The sequence below is a fragment of the Pyrus communis genome, chromosome 7 (genome assembly GCF_041283825.1).
Source record: "Pyrus communis isolate YQ-2024b chromosome 7, ASM4128382v1, whole genome shotgun sequence".
Taxonomy (NCBI): domain Eukaryota; kingdom Viridiplantae; phylum Streptophyta; class Magnoliopsida; order Rosales; family Rosaceae; genus Pyrus; species Pyrus communis.
Window position 1 is genome coordinate 20,558,756 of NC_142571.1, and position 17,936 is coordinate 20,576,691.

Below are 17,936 nucleotides of genomic sequence, written 5' to 3' on the forward strand. Positions count from 1 at the left end.
AAAGTTTTTGAGCAAGAGATAGAAATAAATAAAGGACGTATACCTTGGGCTGCTTCTTAGATTTTGGGGCGGGAGCTTTCTTTGGATGGTCGCCAAAGACCTTTATGACAACATCCTCGACCAGTGTGCCAACGAACTCTTGGATGTATGCGTCCCACTAATCAGCAAAGGTGTTGGTGCTATGAGTTTCAAGGACGTTCGACTAAAGGCGGAATTTTGTGCACATTTTTTGAAATTCTCGCTCTGCCTCTTTACACTCTCTTCTGATGAACCATAGAGACGTTCTCGACTTAGAAGAGATTGAAAAGTGAGTAGAGGCACATGGCAACCTTGAAGGTAGCCGAGTGAGGAGGAATTGGTCTACAAACTAATTGGAGGCCTAGCGCTTTGGAAGACTTAAAATTGGGGATTTCTGGCCTCAAGGTGGCAAAATAAACTTGCAACCAGAGCTGGAAAACCCAGAGTGGGTCATTCTGGTGCGGTTCAATTTTGGAAATGGTTGCTTAGGCTAGGCAGTGCATGAGTTTGGTGAGGATGGCCGAGCTAAGAGCTAGGGCATGACCATTGGCTAGGGCTTCGACCACTGGCATGTTTTCAATCAAACACTTATTTAATTTGGTATAAGTAATAAATTTGTTGTACTAATAAAATAGGAAGGCTTCATGTTCCCCCTTTCATAAGTCTTCTTTCCCTCGGCTAGCAAAGTGTTGGATGAGAGTGTTATAGTTGAAGAAGTTCTTGTGAAGCTTCTGAACTTCTTCTTTTAGGACTTCTTGGTCGTTCTTCTTTAATGCCTCGATGGTACATTCGTTGAATAATGATTTAAAGTCCAAGTCAAATTGATACCCAGGAAGAACGACATCAACTGGAAGACCAGATGGAAAACTGCCAAGGATGGCTGATATGTCGAGCACGGTCGGGCCAATGGGGCCGAAAGGGAGTGCCATTGTGTTGGTGGCCGAGCACCAAAAACTTAAGGCTACCGTGAAAAGCTCTCGGTCCATGACAATTTCAACAATTGAGAGCTTAATGGCATTATAAATGCCGAGAGTTTTCCATTCCATGCTAAAAAACTATTCCATTCGTTCGACCCAAGCTGCCTAGGCTATAGTGGTCGAAGGCAAGGCTCCTTGAGGCCTGGCTGAATCCCACTTCGACCAATCATACCCTTGGAGTAAAGGTTTTAAGAAGTGGGTCTTGAGCATTTCGGTAATGATTTTTGGGACAACGTCCTTGAAAAGCGATCCCAAGATTTGATGGGTGTCATCTGAGTCGCCTTCAAACCGTAGGGTTTGGATAGTATTTCGATCGATGAAGTCATTGCATTTGGCGCACTTCTCAGAAAGTTTGGTAATAAAGGTGTTGGAGGCCATTGTTGAAGATTTGAGGAATTTTCTAGGACTGTCGAAGTTTTCTGGGTTTTGAAATCTTCTGGGTTGTGAGAGCAAGTGGCAAGAAAGATTCAAAAATTTTGAAAGCGTAAAGTTTGAATGAAGGAGAGTGGGGTATTTATAGCCATTTTTGGAGGAAGATCAACAATTTTATTTTAATTGGGGATGAAATCGACCAGAGGATTTGGAAATCATGATGGATATTCAAAGAATCCAGGTGAAAGGACCGAAAAATTCACGGATCGAGATGACACGATGGCATGTGACATCGAATTTAATGGTGAAAAGACGCCTTAGTGTCTATAGGTCTCAAAAAGGCTAAAAAACTGGTGGATCAAGGTTGCAATGATGACGTATGGAAGAAAGTCTAGTTATGAGGGGGCGTTTTAGTATCAAATGTCATCATTGACGATAAACATGCCAAGGAGATGATGCATGGTAGGAAGTTTGATGAGTTTGAGATTATGCAGTCATGCCTCATAAATGTGTCTAAGTGGTTGGGACTTTCAAGGTGTTTTAGGGATATGCTGAAAGATTTGTTCACTTCTTCAAGGTCAATGCTCAGCCAGGAGTTTTAGGTTGAAGATCTCAGAAGTAAGAGGGCAATGTTTGGACCCAAAATGTTATTTTGGGCCGAGGTCAGAAATATTCTTGGCCCGATAATGCTTATTTAGAATCTTGTCATGGGCCGGCCTTGTCGAGGTTGGCCAAATCTTACTACGAGGAGGATTATTTCGGATAAAAGTGAAGTAGTCGAGTCTTGGCATAATAAGAAGTCTCAAAGCTAAAGGCGTTGCGAATTCGGGAATGAACCTGATTCATTATAGAGCTTGGTTCAGAGATATATTGAAACTAGGATTGGCCAAATCCTAATTAGATTAGATTTGGGAGGTTTAGTTCGGATACATCTCTGGTTTGGCCAGAAGTAGGTTCGTTGCTATATATAGAGGGGAGTGCATCATTCGAAGCCTTCTCCAATTCAACACACAAACTGCCCTGCGCAAACTTTCGTTCTACGTGAAACCTCTCAACAACCTTGAGATTTTTATTTTTATTTTTCGCCAACACATCTTCATTTTGGATAAACAACACTATGAAGGCAACCGACGAATATCTTCAGTTTAGATAAATAGCATTATTGCCATAGAATCAGCTGACCACAAAGCACTTTCAGTTTGGATAAACAGCACTATGTCAAGGCCGACTGATTACCTATCCAAGTCTCGGTCGGCAAGGATTTTCAAGTGTTTATTGGTAAAGGTCATCTCATTAGCCTTCTCGGCGAAGTGAGGTGTTACAAGTTATTGGGCTCAGTACATTGAATGCCAAGTTATTTATGATTAGATATTCACAAGTAAGTTTTAAAGTTCGGCATTCTGATGGCCGAACGACATTCACCATCAAAACATACATCTCTTTTGAGTACTTGTGTCCATATAGTTTAGTGCCAATTCAACGTGCTTAAACTCTTACGAGTATAATCACCATGACCGAACCTGATGCTGACGATCTGCGAACTTCGTAAGACTAGCAGCCTTGTCTTCAGGCTCTAGAACTCAAAGGCTGAGATGTGTTCCTTTCTCGATCGCAATCACAAGATCAAGAAGTCAGCCGCATGCTCAACGCAACATCAACACATTTTACTCCCTAGCCAAGCTCGGCCTACAAGTTGGCACGCCCTGCACGCAACCGAATGATGTAGTTAGCTTATTAATTACTTGGCCTGCGCATCACGTAGGCTTGGTAGTTTTTAGGGTCAACACTTTATCCCACCAAAAAATTACAATTACAAAGGCTATTGGGGAATATCAACTTCTTCAGGAGATTTATTGCTAACTTGGCGGGTAAGATTCAACCGTTGACTCCTTTACTAAGACTGAAGAATCAAGAAGAGTTTGAGTAGGGCCCACAACACCAAGAGGCTTTTGATAGAGTGAAGGCCTGCCTAGCCTCTCTACCAATGCTCATGCTCTCTTATAAAGGGAAACCTTTAAAGTTCTATATTTCCGCATCTGAGAAGTTAATAGAAAGCTTGCTAGTTCAAAACAATGAAGGAGGAAATGAGCAAGCAATATATTACCTCAGTAGGATCCTTACTGAGGTAGAAACAAGATACACCCCAGATAAGAAGCTATGTTTGGCTCTATACTTTACTGCCTACAAGTTAAAACATTACATGTTGCCTTGCCACATCCATATCATTGCCAAAACTGATGTGATCAAGTATATGTTGTCAAAATCAATGCTAACTTGGAGAATTGGAAAGTGGATTCTAGCACTTTCAGAGTTTAGTCTTCAATATGCGCCTCAAATAGCAATAAAAGGGCAGGCAATTGCAGACTTCTTAGCCGAGCACCAAGAATTACAAGATGAACTTGTTAATATCCCAAGAACTTTGGAGGTGGCCAGTCTTTGGATCTTACCAAGTAAAGATCACTCGGGTAAGGAAAGATGGATCTAGAAAAAGATAAGAAGAATAACCAGCCTATGGATCACTCATTGGAGGTTATATTTTAATGGATCTTGCACCCAACATGCTACTGGAGCTGGGATTGTCATTTTTGATCCCAAGGGAGTTCACCATTGTTATTCGTTCCTTCTAGATTATCAAAATACCACCAACAATCGAGTAGAATATGAAGCACTGATAATTGCCTTGAACAAAATCCAAGAAGGGAAGAAAGTTGTTGCCTGAGCCTATAGCAATAAAGTGAAGCTGAAAACCTTAAAGGAAGGAAAGTTGGTGTGGAAGGCAATTCTACCCTTGGGAGCTCAAGTTAGAGGCTTTGGGAAATCGAGTCACACTTGGGAATGAACTTTCACCATCAACAGGGTGTTAAATTGAGGAGGCTACTACTTAGCAGATTTAAAAGGAAACTTGCAAAGGTATCTAGTTAATGCTAAGTTTTTTAAGAAGTATCAACCAACTTTGTGGAATATTAGAGATTGTTATATCGAAGAAGTCCAAACATTTTGAGAAGGATTGTAGTTAGTTTATGCATTTGCCACAGTTAAGTTTCAAAGTAAAATAAAGCAAGTTAAAGTAAAGAAGGAAGTCAGTTCATTTCATTAAGAGAGGAAGTTACAAGAACCCTAGCCTAACAACTTTACATATTTTGCCAATGTAGCTATTCTAGAATGATATGTTTGCATAATTGTAAAAATCCTGCCAGGTTCTTCTAATTACATGTTGCTGTTGGCTAGTTGGGCTTTAGAGTATTCTACTTCTTGGTTCACCTTCTTCAGTTCTTCAATTTTCTTGTAAAGTTGGCTTGAAAGGGTCATCTGCTCGGCCACCATGACACGGTCTTCCATGGCCGAGCCCTCTTCCACCAGCTGCTACAGATAAGCTAAAGTTCTGGAATGCTTCTCTTTGTAACACTTGACTCTGTTAGATGCCCACTCTGCCTGTTGGTGCTGATCCCTCAGAGCTCTCAGATTCTCAAAGAAGTTGAGGAATGACTCAAACTGAACCTTTGACACTTGTTGATCCTTGTACAGCTCAATCAAGGCCTTCTTAGCATCTTGGAGTCATTTGAGGCTGCAGGAGGCATTAAAATCCCTTTGCACCCGCGCACTGAAGATCCAGCGTTGATCTTGGAGATTTTGAGGCTCAGAGGGGTGCTTTGGGAACCTCAGCTTAGTCTTGATTTGCCTGAAATTTCTGACAAGTTTGGGCAATGAGTGAGGGCATCACTTCAGCACCCCCAGAGGCAGCTTCACTAAAGATGTAAGGAGAATACCTAGAAGTGAAGGAGGCACCAGCAGCATTTGTTTTCTTCAGTCGAGGGATGGGAATCTCGGTGATCCCAGAAGCCTTGGAAGGCTGAGGAATAGTTGCTTTGTGAGCCACGGGCCGATGAGATTGGCCTGAGCCATCGCCAGAAGCCTGTTGCAAACTAAGGAGGAATCGAGTTAAGGATTTAAGTCATGATTAAGATAAAATGAGAACAAAAGTAAGAATACTTATATACTTACGATGAAGCTTGGACTGGTGGAGAAGGCACTTTTGTCACCACGTTTGCCCTAGGAGAAGCGGGCCGGCTGGCCCGAGAAGTAGCCTTAGAAGCCCTTGGACTAGTCATTTCTGAGACCATGGCGATCTTAGGGACTATTGGCTCCCCAAAGGTTGTAGACGACTGTTTGATTTCCTCATGCACTGGAGAAGACTAAAAAGGCAAAACAAATTATAAGTGCAATTTAAGAGATGACTTATAATTAAAAAAAGATTAAGGAAATGGTACCTACTGAGTTGTTATCGTCGTCGACGTAGTGCAGCATCTCTTTAGTCTTTGGATTAAATTAGGTGGTGGGAGTCACCACCACTGCTAGAGAAAGAGTTGAAAGAGTAGGGGTTGAGCTTTGCCCGATTGCAGGTGCAGAGGCCCCAACCTTTGCCCAGAAAAGAACGAAGTTGGTCATTAGCTTCAAAATGTGGAAGATCACAAATGTGACCAAAAGTAAAATAAAATTATACCTTGGAGGGCTTGGCCCGAGAAAGGGAGAGTTACGCTGCTCGGGATGGAAAAAAAGAAGTCTCGAGCTAGGTGGTCCATTCGCCTTTAGTGTCATATTTCAAGAAAACAAGTAAAGAGTCAGTGCAAGTATTGAGAAAGCAAGTTTCAAGAATGTTAAGGGCTTAAAGAATGAGAATTATACCTTCAACTTATCGAGAATGGTATCAAGGACTGCCTGATCCTTTGGCCAGACTTCAGCGCCCTATTGCAGCTCTTTTGGAGTAGGGGCATGCCTCTTGGTTGCTGGAGGCCCTAGTTATAAGAAAGAATGAGGTGTTAGTTCGTGCCTCAAGATAAATTGAAACTGCAGCTAAGAAAAGAAGATTAAAGCTGAGATCACTTACTGGAGGTTTTTTCTTTCTTCCTGCCCGTTTCAACTTGAGGGGCAGGGGAGGATTTGGAAGCCTTAGAGGTTTGAGCTTTGGTCTTCTTGTGAGAGTTTCCTTCAGGCCAGGTAGAGCTAGGTGGGGCTGAGGCCGTTCTTCGGGCTCGGACTCGGAGGACTCCACCACGCCAATGTGCCAGAGTCTACACTTCAGGCTCAACCTCGTCTTCGGAAACCCCAAATAGCTCGGAGATGTCTCTAATGTCTCCAGCATTATGGCTGCACCCAACCTCTTGCCTCGCTGCATCAGCTGTAACCTCTTGGAGGACAAGTGCGTCAACAACTTCTTCATCTAGCCCGACATCCACTTCCTTAGTGTTGCCTTAGGCTGCAAAGATCAAAATGAAAGATGATTAGTTATTAATTACAAAAATATCATAAAGAGAGTAAAAAAGAAGAAGAAGTCAATGAGATATACCTATTAGAAGAAGCTGGTTCTTCTGATAGATCTCATCCTTCTAGTTTTCAAGCTCTTCCTTCTTCAGGTAGGAATTAAAGAAAAGCTGCCCAAAAAGGCGATCATGGGCCTCTTTGATGTCCTTTTCATATTTCTTCAACCACTTGGCCTTCCACCACGCCACGGGCTTAGGGGTGATTTTGCTTATCATCTCCAGACTATGCCGAGCCACCCGAAACGCCACCTCCGAAAGGGAACGAATCAGGTAGGAAGTTCCACAGTGCATGGAATCAAAGAATGGCACTAGGATTGCTTGCCTAGAGCCTAGCTGCCTACCGTAGAAGTTTGGGTAGTAAACTTCTAGCCCGCGTTCATAGCCTGTGTGGTCGCTTTGCACTCCCCAAGCAAGGTTCCATTGTTGGATGCAGCTTATGAACTTCTCATTGCATAAGTTATTGGCATCTTCCCCAAAGGTATCTTGGAAGATCTGGTCCAAAAACCATAGATATCTTCGCAGCACGGAGGCAGCCCACTCCGAGTCTGCCCGAGTTCAACAAACTCTGAAGAAATACAAGTGAGAATGGAGTGGTTGGTAAGGGACGCCTCGACCAAGATGTGAGCTGGAGTCACTCATCCGAGGAACTCCATGTTGGGTGCCCAGAACTCTGGGAAGCACCACTGAAGCCACAATTGGACCATCCAGGTTGGCCCTTGAGATTGGTCTTAAAAGGTTCGCCTTTAGTCATTCCATACAGAAGGCACTGTTCTAAAAATCCCCGTGTAGGCGTTAGGCGGTTGGCTACTGCCTCAATTAATGCTTAGGCATTTGAAAATTAAGAAAGGGCACCTAGACTTACTGAGGCCTTCGCCTAGATTGCCTAGGTTGCGACTCGCTTAGACAAAAAATAGATAACTTTCATTTTGCATTTTATTTATTTTTCAATAAATTGTAAGGGATACACATTATGTGCATGTTCCCCACATTTTCATTATGTTCCAATACTTCCTAATACATATGTGATTCTATTTTGTAGTTTATAATGAAATTATACATATTTTAAGTATAAATAGACATTTATTTACACGAAATATAATAGATTTACTTATATCTGCCTAGTCCGCTTAGGTGCCCGCCTAGGCCCCGCTTAACCGCCTAGGCGCTAGGCCCTAGCTCGCTGCCCGACTAGCGGCTAGCGTCTTTTAGAACCTTAACAGAAGGTGGTAGAGATGTGCAATGAGGAAATACCCCGTGGCCACATCATCGAAGAAATAGAGGGCATCTACCAAGGGGATCCACTCCAATTTCACTCATTTGGAATTGTTAGGAAACATGTGCTTGTTGAGCCAGTACAAGAGGAAATACATATGCTCCTAGTCTCTGTTTGTAGTAGAGGAGGGTAGGCTGAATGTTTTCTTTGCGAAGGGAATGAAACCCGCGAAGGATGTCCCATAGTTTTTGAAGTTTGAGGGAGTATACTCCAGGTGGGTGATGGACTCAGAGGCACCCGAGGCTTCAATGGTCAGGCAAGAAAACAAAGACCAGTCGTGGGTGAAGTCCACGCACCGGCCCGAGGGCCTTAGCCCGAAGACTTAAGCCATATCCAGGATAGTTGGGACATGAGACCCATTTGAAAGTTGAATATGTTGATCCATTGTTCCAAAAGAGAAAAGTTGTGGTCAGGAGCTCGGGCTTGGCTATCACCGTGACCTTATAAAGCATAATAAGCTCGTAGAAGCCATTGTTCATCCACTTTTTCTTCTAGATGGGCTCGAGCTCATCTACCTATTGTGACTAAGCCTCATCCTTCATTAGTGGGAAACCTCTACGATGATTGGACAATTTGGAAGCCGAGATACCAAACTCGGCAGAGTAAGGATTGGGAGTGAACCAGTTGGCTGAGGGTATGTTGGTCTCCATTGCAATCGGCACTCAGGCTGTTCAGGTTGGTCTTAGAGAATGGACACCACATTCCTCGAAGAAAATTGAGAAGTGCAGGCTTGCTCGAGAACGATAAAGGTCGTTGAGTTTGCGACGCATAGTGTTAATCCCTTCACCAGACTCACATGCAAGACGACTTTTGGGTGCCATAGTTAGTTTTGGGTATGGATTGAGAAAAATCGAGAGTAGAAAGCAAAGAAAAGCTGCGAAGGCAGGAGAATTCTGGAAAATCTGGGAATTTTGAAAGCTCGAAGAATAAGAATTGCTAAAGGTATTTGGCCGAGAGGTTTAAATGGAAGTTATATAGTAGGTAGTTAGTTAACATTGCAAATCGTGGGTTAGTGCAAATGTTTATTAAAAAAAAGGCTGTTTAAATGGTGCAAGTCCCGAGGTAAAGCGTGTGGCTGGTGTTTAATCCTTATTAATGTCTCGATTGGCAGACTTAACAATGATTAAAGCGGGCACTGATTGGGTTAATATTTAAACATTAGGCTTAAGTATTTGGGGAAGCCCAAAGGCGCCAAAACAAGTCGAACTTGCTCGAAGCCCAGCCATGAAGCCTGATTCAAGCTGAAGTCTTCTTAGTTAAGGTGTAGGCCATGTACCTATGAACTAAGTGACAAATGACAGATACGAATTCACTATTAGCCAAAAAGCACTTTCTAGTGGCATTACAAGTAATTACAAGATGACTCACTACCTTTGAGGACTTTCGACCAAGAACAAAACCAAGACAGTTGGGCCAAACTACCTATAAAAGGAGAAAGAGACAACAAAGATAAGGACACTCAACTAATCAAACAAACAACATACAAAATCTGCTCTCAAGTCAGATTCGCACCCAGAAAAGTCGAAACTCGCCCAGATTTAATCCTTTTAGTAATAGTTCCCTTAGAAAAACTATCTTTTGTCTAGCGTAAAAGCTCTGCTACCTTCGTTTAGTGTTGTAGTATTGATTTCCTCATGTAAAACCTGTTTACCATACATCCCTTTTAGCTTACAACCTTTGTAAACTCACAGAGAAGTGGTTGCAAGAAGTTCAACCTTGCTCGACAGGGTGAAATCTTGCCCGAGTCTCTTTGTTCGTCCTTTAAATTAGTAAATATGTCGCTTAAATGTACTTTTCAGCATATATTCAAGTTATTTCCAATTGTTTTCTAACTAAATGTCCCATTTACATTTGAAGATGGTTAACTTGATAAGCCTATCTTCATTAAGAACAAATTGTGTTTAAAGAAATGGTTTGAAGGGCTCTGGACTCCTTTTTTTTTGGATATACAAGATTATGAACTAAAAGTCCTTGTTTATAAGGCAAGAAAAAGAACTTAATGCGGACTTAATCTATTCGGGACAATCCTTTGATAACAAGAAGTCTAAGTAACTTGGGGCATAAGTAGTTGACTTAAATCACATCTATCTAACATCTGGTATACTGAGATAACAGTGGCACGCCAAGATCCCTGTTAGTTTTGATTATGAGCCTAAGGCCTACACCTAAGTCCCCACAAAGACACCTTTCAAAACTAACTTCAAACTCTTCTTGCAGCACACCAGGCAGTGAGAACTTGACCAACAACCAACACCAAGTGCCAACACCCCAAGGGAGCTGTGGTAGAGGGGAAATCCTTTGCCTCGAACAAAAATCTTAACAATGTTAACTTTCAGTTCATTTTCTCAATAACCAAACACTAAAACAACCTTCAACCATCACGCACCTTTAGACGTCGTTGAGTCATAAGAGAAAACCCAAACACAATTCTCAACTGCGGCAGCAAGCTCGTTGATCGAGTGCGTGGCCGGGGACTAAGAGACAGCTTCGATTGCCGATGAGAGATCGCCAGAAAGCTCGAATACCGACCGAAAAATGGGTCCGATGAGGGTTTCAGTGTCGGAGAGTGGGGAGGGGAATTAGGAGATTACTAGTAGGGAGGAGGCTCCATAGGTGACCCGGTCCAGAAAGTCCGGGAGCTAGTCGATGGTAGATCCCAGTGGGTCGGATAGGGTCGGGGCGGGAGGCATCGGGTCAGATTTGAGGATTTGAGAGGGAGGTGGTGGGTAAGGTCCATGGTGGTGGTAGGGGTTGGGGAGGCGGAAGGTGTGTCTAAGTCCGGCATTGGGTTTTTGGGGTTCGATGAACGAGTGGGCGAGTGAAAATAGAAAGAAAAGGGAAGAAGGAAGAGAGCAAACGTTGATTGTGGCGTGAAAGTAACGATGTCATGCAAGCAAAAACGACAGTTGAAAATCTGCAATTTGCAACAACATTTCAACCAAGCAAAATTACTAAAATGGCCTTCGTGTCCAATTCGAATCCAACTTAAAGTATATTGAAAAATGTATCAAATTCAAATATTCATTCATAAAATTAAAAAGAAAACGTTACTTTCGCTGAAAGCATCACTTTTCATTCGATTTGCATAGGTTAAGCATGACAATAGCGTTCATACTAACGTTGTTACCCATTACATTCAAATGGGTAAGGTTGAATCATGTCATTTTTTCTTGAAGTTTTCCAATTACTGATTAGCTTACTCTAAACCCTAAGCTCTAAAACTTCATACGAGGTTTTATTTTTGTATATACCAAGGATTTAATTAGTTTACCTCTAGAAATTACTTTTTCTTTGATTCAATCCATGTTCCTCATTTGCTCCTTTGAGGACTTTGATTGGAAATTTGAGTACCAAAGTGTATTTCCAGTCTTCCATGCCCATCTTACTTTGAAAATGTGTTGGAAAAGCCATCAACTTAACAGATTGGCATATTGTTAGGCAAATGCAGTTTTCAGTCTCATGTTTGTACGTTCTTTTCCAATAGAACCAATATCAACAAGCTGTTTTTAGTCAACAAATTGGTTAACACCAAGAAAATGGAATCCCATTGAATACTACTGTTCTTGTTAAGCACTCAATTTCCCGAACAAGAAGTCTTGAGTTCAATTTTCCTTGCAATCAAAGTTCTAAAATTGGTTCTCCTTTCCACATTATTGGTTGTACATAAAAATAAAGGGCTTTACATATTATACAGGCATAATTGCATATACATATATATTTCACAAACTTCTCTATTGTCGACGCCCCTTAGTACCTGATTTTCACTACACCAGACATTTTCTATGCTATCAATCAAGTTTGTCAGTTCATATGCGCTCTTGCCGCCGTTCATCCCTGGGCTCTAAATCCCATACAGTATCCTCTTGCACTTTGGAACTTTCACCAAACATTGGGTCATGCATGTCGGAGAACAAATCAAGGGAATGAACATTGTTCATAAGAATGCCCTGCAACTCGTCTCTGTGTTGTTGCAACTCCAAGACTTGAGATTTTATTGTTTCCAATTGGGATCTGAGTTCTTCAATCATCTTCTGCAAATGAAAAATAGCTGCAGTGCTGCCATAGACGGGGTCTCTAATTCTTGCTGTTGCTTCGTAAACTATAGATTTTACTGCATCTTCCCTTCTTGTCTCTTCCACCATCTATCACAAAAAAGATTAAAAAATGAACACATCTTTTGACTATTTAGTTCGTGCAAACAATTGTCGTCCATGAAATTTGAGCTTCCTCGACCAAAGAAAGTAGAGACTCGGTGCTACTAGACCAAATGCAGATAATCATAATTAGATACCATAAAAGTACATGAGCAAGCTCTACTGACCTGAATCATTTTGATGACATTGCTAGCACCAAAAACTCTATGGACACCAGCAAACTTGTCAATCTCCTCAATTGGGAAATATGGTGCAAGTGAGCAGTTGATGTCACATCTTCGGCGTAGCATCCGGCAGGCTGCACACGGTTGATGAACCCTAGCGTGCATTGGCGTTATTCGGGCGTCCATTTTTCGGTAGTTCAATCGATCTGTATGTTCATTTGAAGCTGTCCCAGTTTGTGTATATATAGAGAGAAGAGAGCTTAACAGTTCAACAAGATATTGACAGGAACGTAACAGGTTGTTTGTTGGGTGCAAAAATTCAAAGGTTACATGAAGACAGTTTAAGCTAATCATGGTTGAAAATTGTGATACCTCACTGTTGGGACAGTGGACCTAACAGTGAACCCATACGTTACTTGTCGGAAAATGATAATCACACACTATTTTTCATTTTCTACATATCTCTCTTTATTTCTGATCGTACAGTTAAATAGATCAAATTAAAGCAACGAAGATGATTAAACAAGGGCAAGTAGAGGGAGAAAAATAGTTTGTGATTATCATTTCTCTATTTTTTAATTTCATTAAGAAAAGTCATGTTTGGTAATACTCAACTTTTTTATTTTATTTATTTATTTTTTTTCTAACCGGTTTTCCTACCAGATTTTTTTTAATTAAGTTCTGGAAGCACGCCAAATACTGCAGCATTCTTGAAGAAAATTATGTTTACATTTTCCAAAAAAAATAAGGGTCATAACTAAATACTCTTAAGAATCAACTTCTATGTCTTTTTGGACTACGGTTAGACTACAACCACACAAGAAAGTTCCTTGAAATTGGACATTTGGACCTTCAACCAGTCCATTTAGTTCTGGTATTCACCTAAAAGCCAACCCTACCTTGTCGAGAGACTCTGGCATATAACTGGAGATATATCTGTGTTCCTATAGCACTCATTACGTGACAAGTGGGATTTTATCTCCAATGACACCCGAGTTTTTCTCGAGTCTTGAGTCTTGAGCAGTGGGAACTCACATGTAGTGACAAATTCAACCATGATCGTAAGAAAGGAATAATCTGTAACTTAAATGAAATTCTCCTACTTTATTTGCAGCAGAGGAAACAATAACGAAAAACAGCACAACAAAAAGGTGCAAACGCATGACACAAATAATACTCAAAATTAAAGAAGCATCCAGGAAACAAAGTGAATCAGCAAAAGAAATACAACTGAAAAGCAAGTGGAAATTGAATAGCTTAACTATTCTAACACAGCGATATCTACAAAAATTGCAGCAAGGGAAGCAAGAGCCGGGGAAGAGATGTGTTCTCGGTCAAGTTTCGTATCCAAATCCAGACTGCCTCTTCGATCCTTCCTCCTTCGTCCTTTGGGAGTTGGAATGGAGGAGATTTTCAAGTGATTTTCCTTTTCTGTTCCTAGCCCTTCCTGCTTCTTTCAAGAGATGAGCTAGCCTTTTCTTCTCGTCGTCAAAATCTGGATTTGCCGTACCAAGCTTCTCTTCCTTCACCTTTAAGACATGCTCTAATATCTCAATTGCAGCTTCTACTCTGTAATAAATGAGAAGTTCAAGTTCAAAGGAAGAACTCAACTATATCAGCTTCTACAGAACTCAAACATCTAAGCTATTTGGATCAAAAATGTTTTTGTATAAATAATAACTTGCCATCAAACGAGACAAAATTTATTGTAAATATTAAAGGTGAGACGGTCCCAAGTCCCCACTCGGACATAGATGTCCACCTAAATACTTCTGTATCAAATCAAATAACAGAGAAGCCAAAGTATTTACAAAGCTTAAGAAATCTTTGTAGCTTAAATGGATGTCAAAGATGAGTTACCTTCCCATGGCATCATAAGTTGCTGCAAGGTTGCTATATACTCCAAGCGTATCGGGATGACAAAGGCCACACTCCTGCTCCAGTATCTCCTTTGCTTCTTCAAAAAGTTGAGCGGCCTCATCTAACTTGTACAACTGCACACTAGCCAACCCCATCTGGTTCAACACAACACCAAAATAGGCGGATTTCCTCTCCCCGCTAGCCCGAAGCTTTGATAGAGCACTCTCAAAAGACCTCCAAGCCTCCCCATACCTCCCGACCATGTAGAAGATAACACCCATCTGTGCTTCTATTCCCGCGATAGTGCTCCTCTGTGCAGGTGTATCATCTAATGACTTCATTGCCTTCTGCAAGAGATTCAGTGCCTCCTCAGGCTCGTTGACATCTTCATAGATGGCTGCGATTTCAGTCAAACCGCTAGCAAGTTCCTCAGATGTGATTCCAGGCGTAGGTTTTGCATATATCCTCAAAGCATTCTCACAGTAGGATTTAGACTCTCTTAACTTCCCTGTCTTGTAATACAGGTCAGCAAGGCGAATAAAGACTGATGCTACTGAAGGGTGATTTTCGCCCCTCATGCATTTCAAGACAGTAAGTGCCTTCTGGTAGGAGAAAACAGCGTCATCAAAGCGGCAAAGAGACAAGTAAATATCGCCAATGCCCATGTCAATAGTGGCAACCTCATTGTCCTGTCCATTGGCAATCATTATCATGCTTGCAAGGACAAGGTGCTCAAGTGCAGATTCGGAATCTCCTTTTGCCTCATAAATGAGAGCCATGAGGCGCCGGTCAGCAGCCTCTTCAACAGATGCAGGCGAGTTACGCTCCCTGCGAATTTCAAGCGTCTTCTTACAGTAGTGCTCTGCCTCATCAAATTGCATTACTTGGACATGTGCTTCTGCTAGGTACCTGCCATTTCCAATGTCATTTCACAAGCAAGGCAGTTATGTTTGTGTTTCCAGCAACTTTTTACAGTGCTTAAAATTCCAATTTTTTTGGTTTTGTTAAGAGAATTTTACATTGCATAGGCAAGTTCTAAGAGGATAAATCTATCAATACACATAACACAAAGAAATTTTTGCCCACATCCATAAGTTATCAACGCAATGTAAGTGGTTGATAGCCGTTGATTCATGCCACATCCTACACTATCGATCAATTGTTAGCAATCACCACTATCAACCTATGAGAAATGCTAAGAGCAGTCACCACGGGCGAGTGAACAACTCCACCGTAATACATGTACCAACGGTTGTGAGTTGTTCAGACATGCCTACATATGTATCAACCGCTGGAAGTCGCCCACTCGCACGCGTGGGAGACTAACCAAAGCACAATGTACATCCTACACTAATCAATTATTCAACAATATTGTAAAATTAACATTGAAAAGCAGACATTCCAATGCACCAACCAAATAACAATACTTGGCTGCTGAAAATTCAATAGTGACTCTTGCTTTTATCTAATTAGATTTGAATATGTGTCCAAATAATTGAAATTGTAAACACAAATTGGACATATATTCAAATTTGATTTGACGAAAGCAGGAATGGCTGCTGAATTTTCAGTAGCTAAGTATTATTCCTAACAAAATCCACCCAAATCATGTGGGCCCACAACTAATGGCGCAATGTAGCAGTTTACAGCATCACTAGCTAAAATGAGCCTGTAGAACTGAACAAACAGATAAAGAGAGAAGCTTTTCTTTACCTGCAAGTTTCTGCAACTCTCGAATCCGACTCACCCAGAGTCTCCTTTTGGATCTTCAAACCCGACCCGTAACATAAAATAGACTGCTCAAGCTGTCCCATCATCGAATACGTGTCACCCAGCTGCATGTACCCCGAGAACTTTGCCAGCGCATGGTCCGCTCCATTTTCCGGATCTGACACCTCAATGGACTGTTCCAAGACCCGCACCGCCTCCTCAAACCGGCCCAAATTACAATATATTGCCGCCACAACGTGCAAGCTCATAGCCAGGCCAAGACCAGGACCCGAACACCGCTCAAATGACTTGGACGCTCGAATGGCGTAGTCCAAGGCCTTGTTCGGGTTCTCACCCGACCCGATAGTGTCCCGGGCGAGCTTCAGCAAAAAGGGACCCAGATCCGGGTTGTCGAGCGAGGTCTCGTCGATGGGTAGCTTCTCTGGGGCCCTTTTTATGGCGGGTCTGGTCCGTGTGGTCGTAAGTGATGGGGTTTTGGTGCCATTGGAGTGCTCTGTTCTGTGGGTCGGGTCGGGTACGAAAATAGGCGGCGAAGGTGCTCCAAGAAGCGAGCTTTTGGGTGAGACTAAGCCTGGCATGGCTGAAAAACTGAGATACCCAGAACCCAATTCGATAAATTCAAGCTGAAAATCGGTATATTTCAAGTACCCACAACTTAATTTAGCAGAATTTTAACAAATGTGGAGAGAAATAGCTGCGGAAATGAAGAATTTCAATTGTGTTTCTGTTTCTGGATTACACAGAAGTAGGGATAAGGTGTAGGTGAAAACTTGAATTTGGTTCAGTGTTGCAGAGAGGAGAGAGAGTTAATGAGGGTAGGGATGTAGAGTTGCTTGGAAGAGACACCTAATGATGGAGGAATTGGGGTTGGAGTGCTTTAATTTGATGATCAGCTTTAAAACGAAAAAGGAGAAAGGGGACCAGCGGAGATACGAAATCCATTGCAGTATTTTCCTTTTTTCCTTTTTCTTCACTTCGTTCAGCGCTGTCTTTCTTTGCTTTGCTTCTTTTGTAATTTTCCTCCGCTCTGCTGACTGCAAGAGAGAGAGAGAGAGAGAGTTGGAGAAGGCCGAGCTTTGCAGCCACCAACCGCAACCTCCCCAACAACCCTAGCTTTGCAGCCACCAACCCCAACCTCCCTCACCATTCATGTCAGCTGCAAATGCTCACCGGCGGCAAAGATTTCTTTTGTTTTCATCGCTCTCTCGTCCTTTCTCTCGTCGGCAAAGTCGTATCAGGTTTCGTAATTGTCACTTTGCATCGTTTCATATCTCCGCCTTTCTCCTTGTCGTCGCGTCGTTTCCGATTTTAACTGTAGGAGCAATCGATTATATATCCTCCTTGCAGAGATCACGATCTAATGCGGGGTCGAAAGAGAGAACAAGGACAAGGAGTGACAGATAGAGAATGGAAAGGAAGCATAGCCTGCGGAGAAGTGACGGTGGCGATAGGCTCGTATGGTTGTCGGAATTTTATTTCACTCTTGGTGTCTGTAAATCTTTTTTTCATAGTGTTTTAATTAATTTTATGAAAAGTTAATTGATTAAGGGCTTAAAACTTAATAAATTGTCATTCCAAATTAGTTTCAATCTTTTTACACATTTCAACTAAGTATCCAATGTCACGTTTCGATCCTGATATACGTCTAAGATTGACACGTGATGACACCAAATTCTTGTTTATCTATCATGTTTCACCTTCGAGACATGACCAAAACACAATCAATGATTTAACCAAGCATTCATTTCCATTTATTTCGTGGTTAATCTTAGCGTTAGACTGCCTACGTACCCTAAGAAGGGATCAAGCCATTCATAGTTCACCATTCACTACACTTCGACATTTATTACAATACGTTCAAGCAGAAAAGCATAGCCTTCCTCAATCAATTATTAGAACTTGACAAGCATGAAATTACTAGGTTTAGGGCTACATAACAAACTCACATGACATTCAAGATTTCCATTCCATCCATCATATAAATCACTATGTTTTCAACATGACACCTCAATCCACAACATGTAACATATCAAAGAACCAACGAAGCACAATATTATTATCAAGTCACA

General features: G+C 41.7%; 2 protein-coding genes and 1 long non-coding RNA gene across 3 annotated transcripts; 1 reads left to right on the top strand and 2 right to left on the bottom strand.

Moving 5' to 3' along the window:
• Positions 1 to 11,480: 11,480 nt before the first annotated feature.
• LOC137733373 (LOB domain-containing protein 11-like) lies at positions 11,481 to 12,559 on the bottom strand. Its single transcript, XM_068472526.2, has 2 exons — positions 12,280 to 12,559; positions 11,481 to 12,100 (listed from the first exon to the last, which is right to left on the bottom strand). The coding sequence occupies exons 1-2, from the start codon at positions 12,460 to 12,462 to the stop codon at positions 11,765 to 11,767; spliced, it is 519 nt and encodes a 172-aa protein (XP_068328627.2). The 5' UTR covers positions 12,463 to 12,559; the 3' UTR covers positions 11,481 to 11,764.
• An 879-nt stretch (positions 12,560 to 13,438) lies between these two features.
• LOC137735543 (protein KINESIN LIGHT CHAIN-RELATED 1) lies at positions 13,439 to 17,216 on the bottom strand. Its single transcript, XM_068474969.2, has 3 exons — positions 15,850 to 17,216; positions 14,137 to 15,045; positions 13,439 to 13,845 (listed from the first exon to the last, which is right to left on the bottom strand). Exons 1-3 carry the CDS (start codon positions 16,443 to 16,445, stop codon positions 13,611 to 13,613), a joined length of 1,740 nt encoding a protein of 579 aa, XP_068331070.2. The 5' UTR covers positions 16,446 to 17,216; the 3' UTR covers positions 13,439 to 13,610.
• Positions 16,995 to 17,449, top strand: LOC148695873 (uncharacterized). The gene is made up of 2 exons (XR_015964015.1): positions 16,995 to 17,105; positions 17,215 to 17,449. It is a non-coding gene; the product is annotated as an uncharacterized LOC148695873 (long non-coding RNA).
• Positions 17,450 to 17,936: the final 487 nt, after the last annotated feature.

Coding starts and splice junctions, on each gene's coding strand:
- LOC137733373 (XM_068472526.2), bottom strand. CDS start 12,462: ATGGACGCCCGAATAACGCCAATGCACGCTAGGGTTCATCAACCGTGT. Junction 12,101..12,279: donor ATGTCATCAAAATGATTCAG/GTCAGTAGAGCT, acceptor TTTTTGTGATAG/ATGGTGGAAGAGACAAGAAG.
- LOC137735543 (XM_068474969.2), bottom strand. CDS start 16,445: ATGCCAGGCTTAGTCTCACCCAAAAGCTCGCTTCTTGGAGCACCTTCG. Junction 15,046..15,849: donor AGAGTTGCAGAAACTTGCAG/GTAAAGAAAAGC, acceptor TGGAAATGGCAG/GTACCTAGCAGAAGCACATG. Junction 13,846..14,136: donor ACTTATGATGCCATGGGAAG/GTAACTCATCTT, acceptor CATTTATTACAG/AGTAGAAGCTGCAATTGAGA.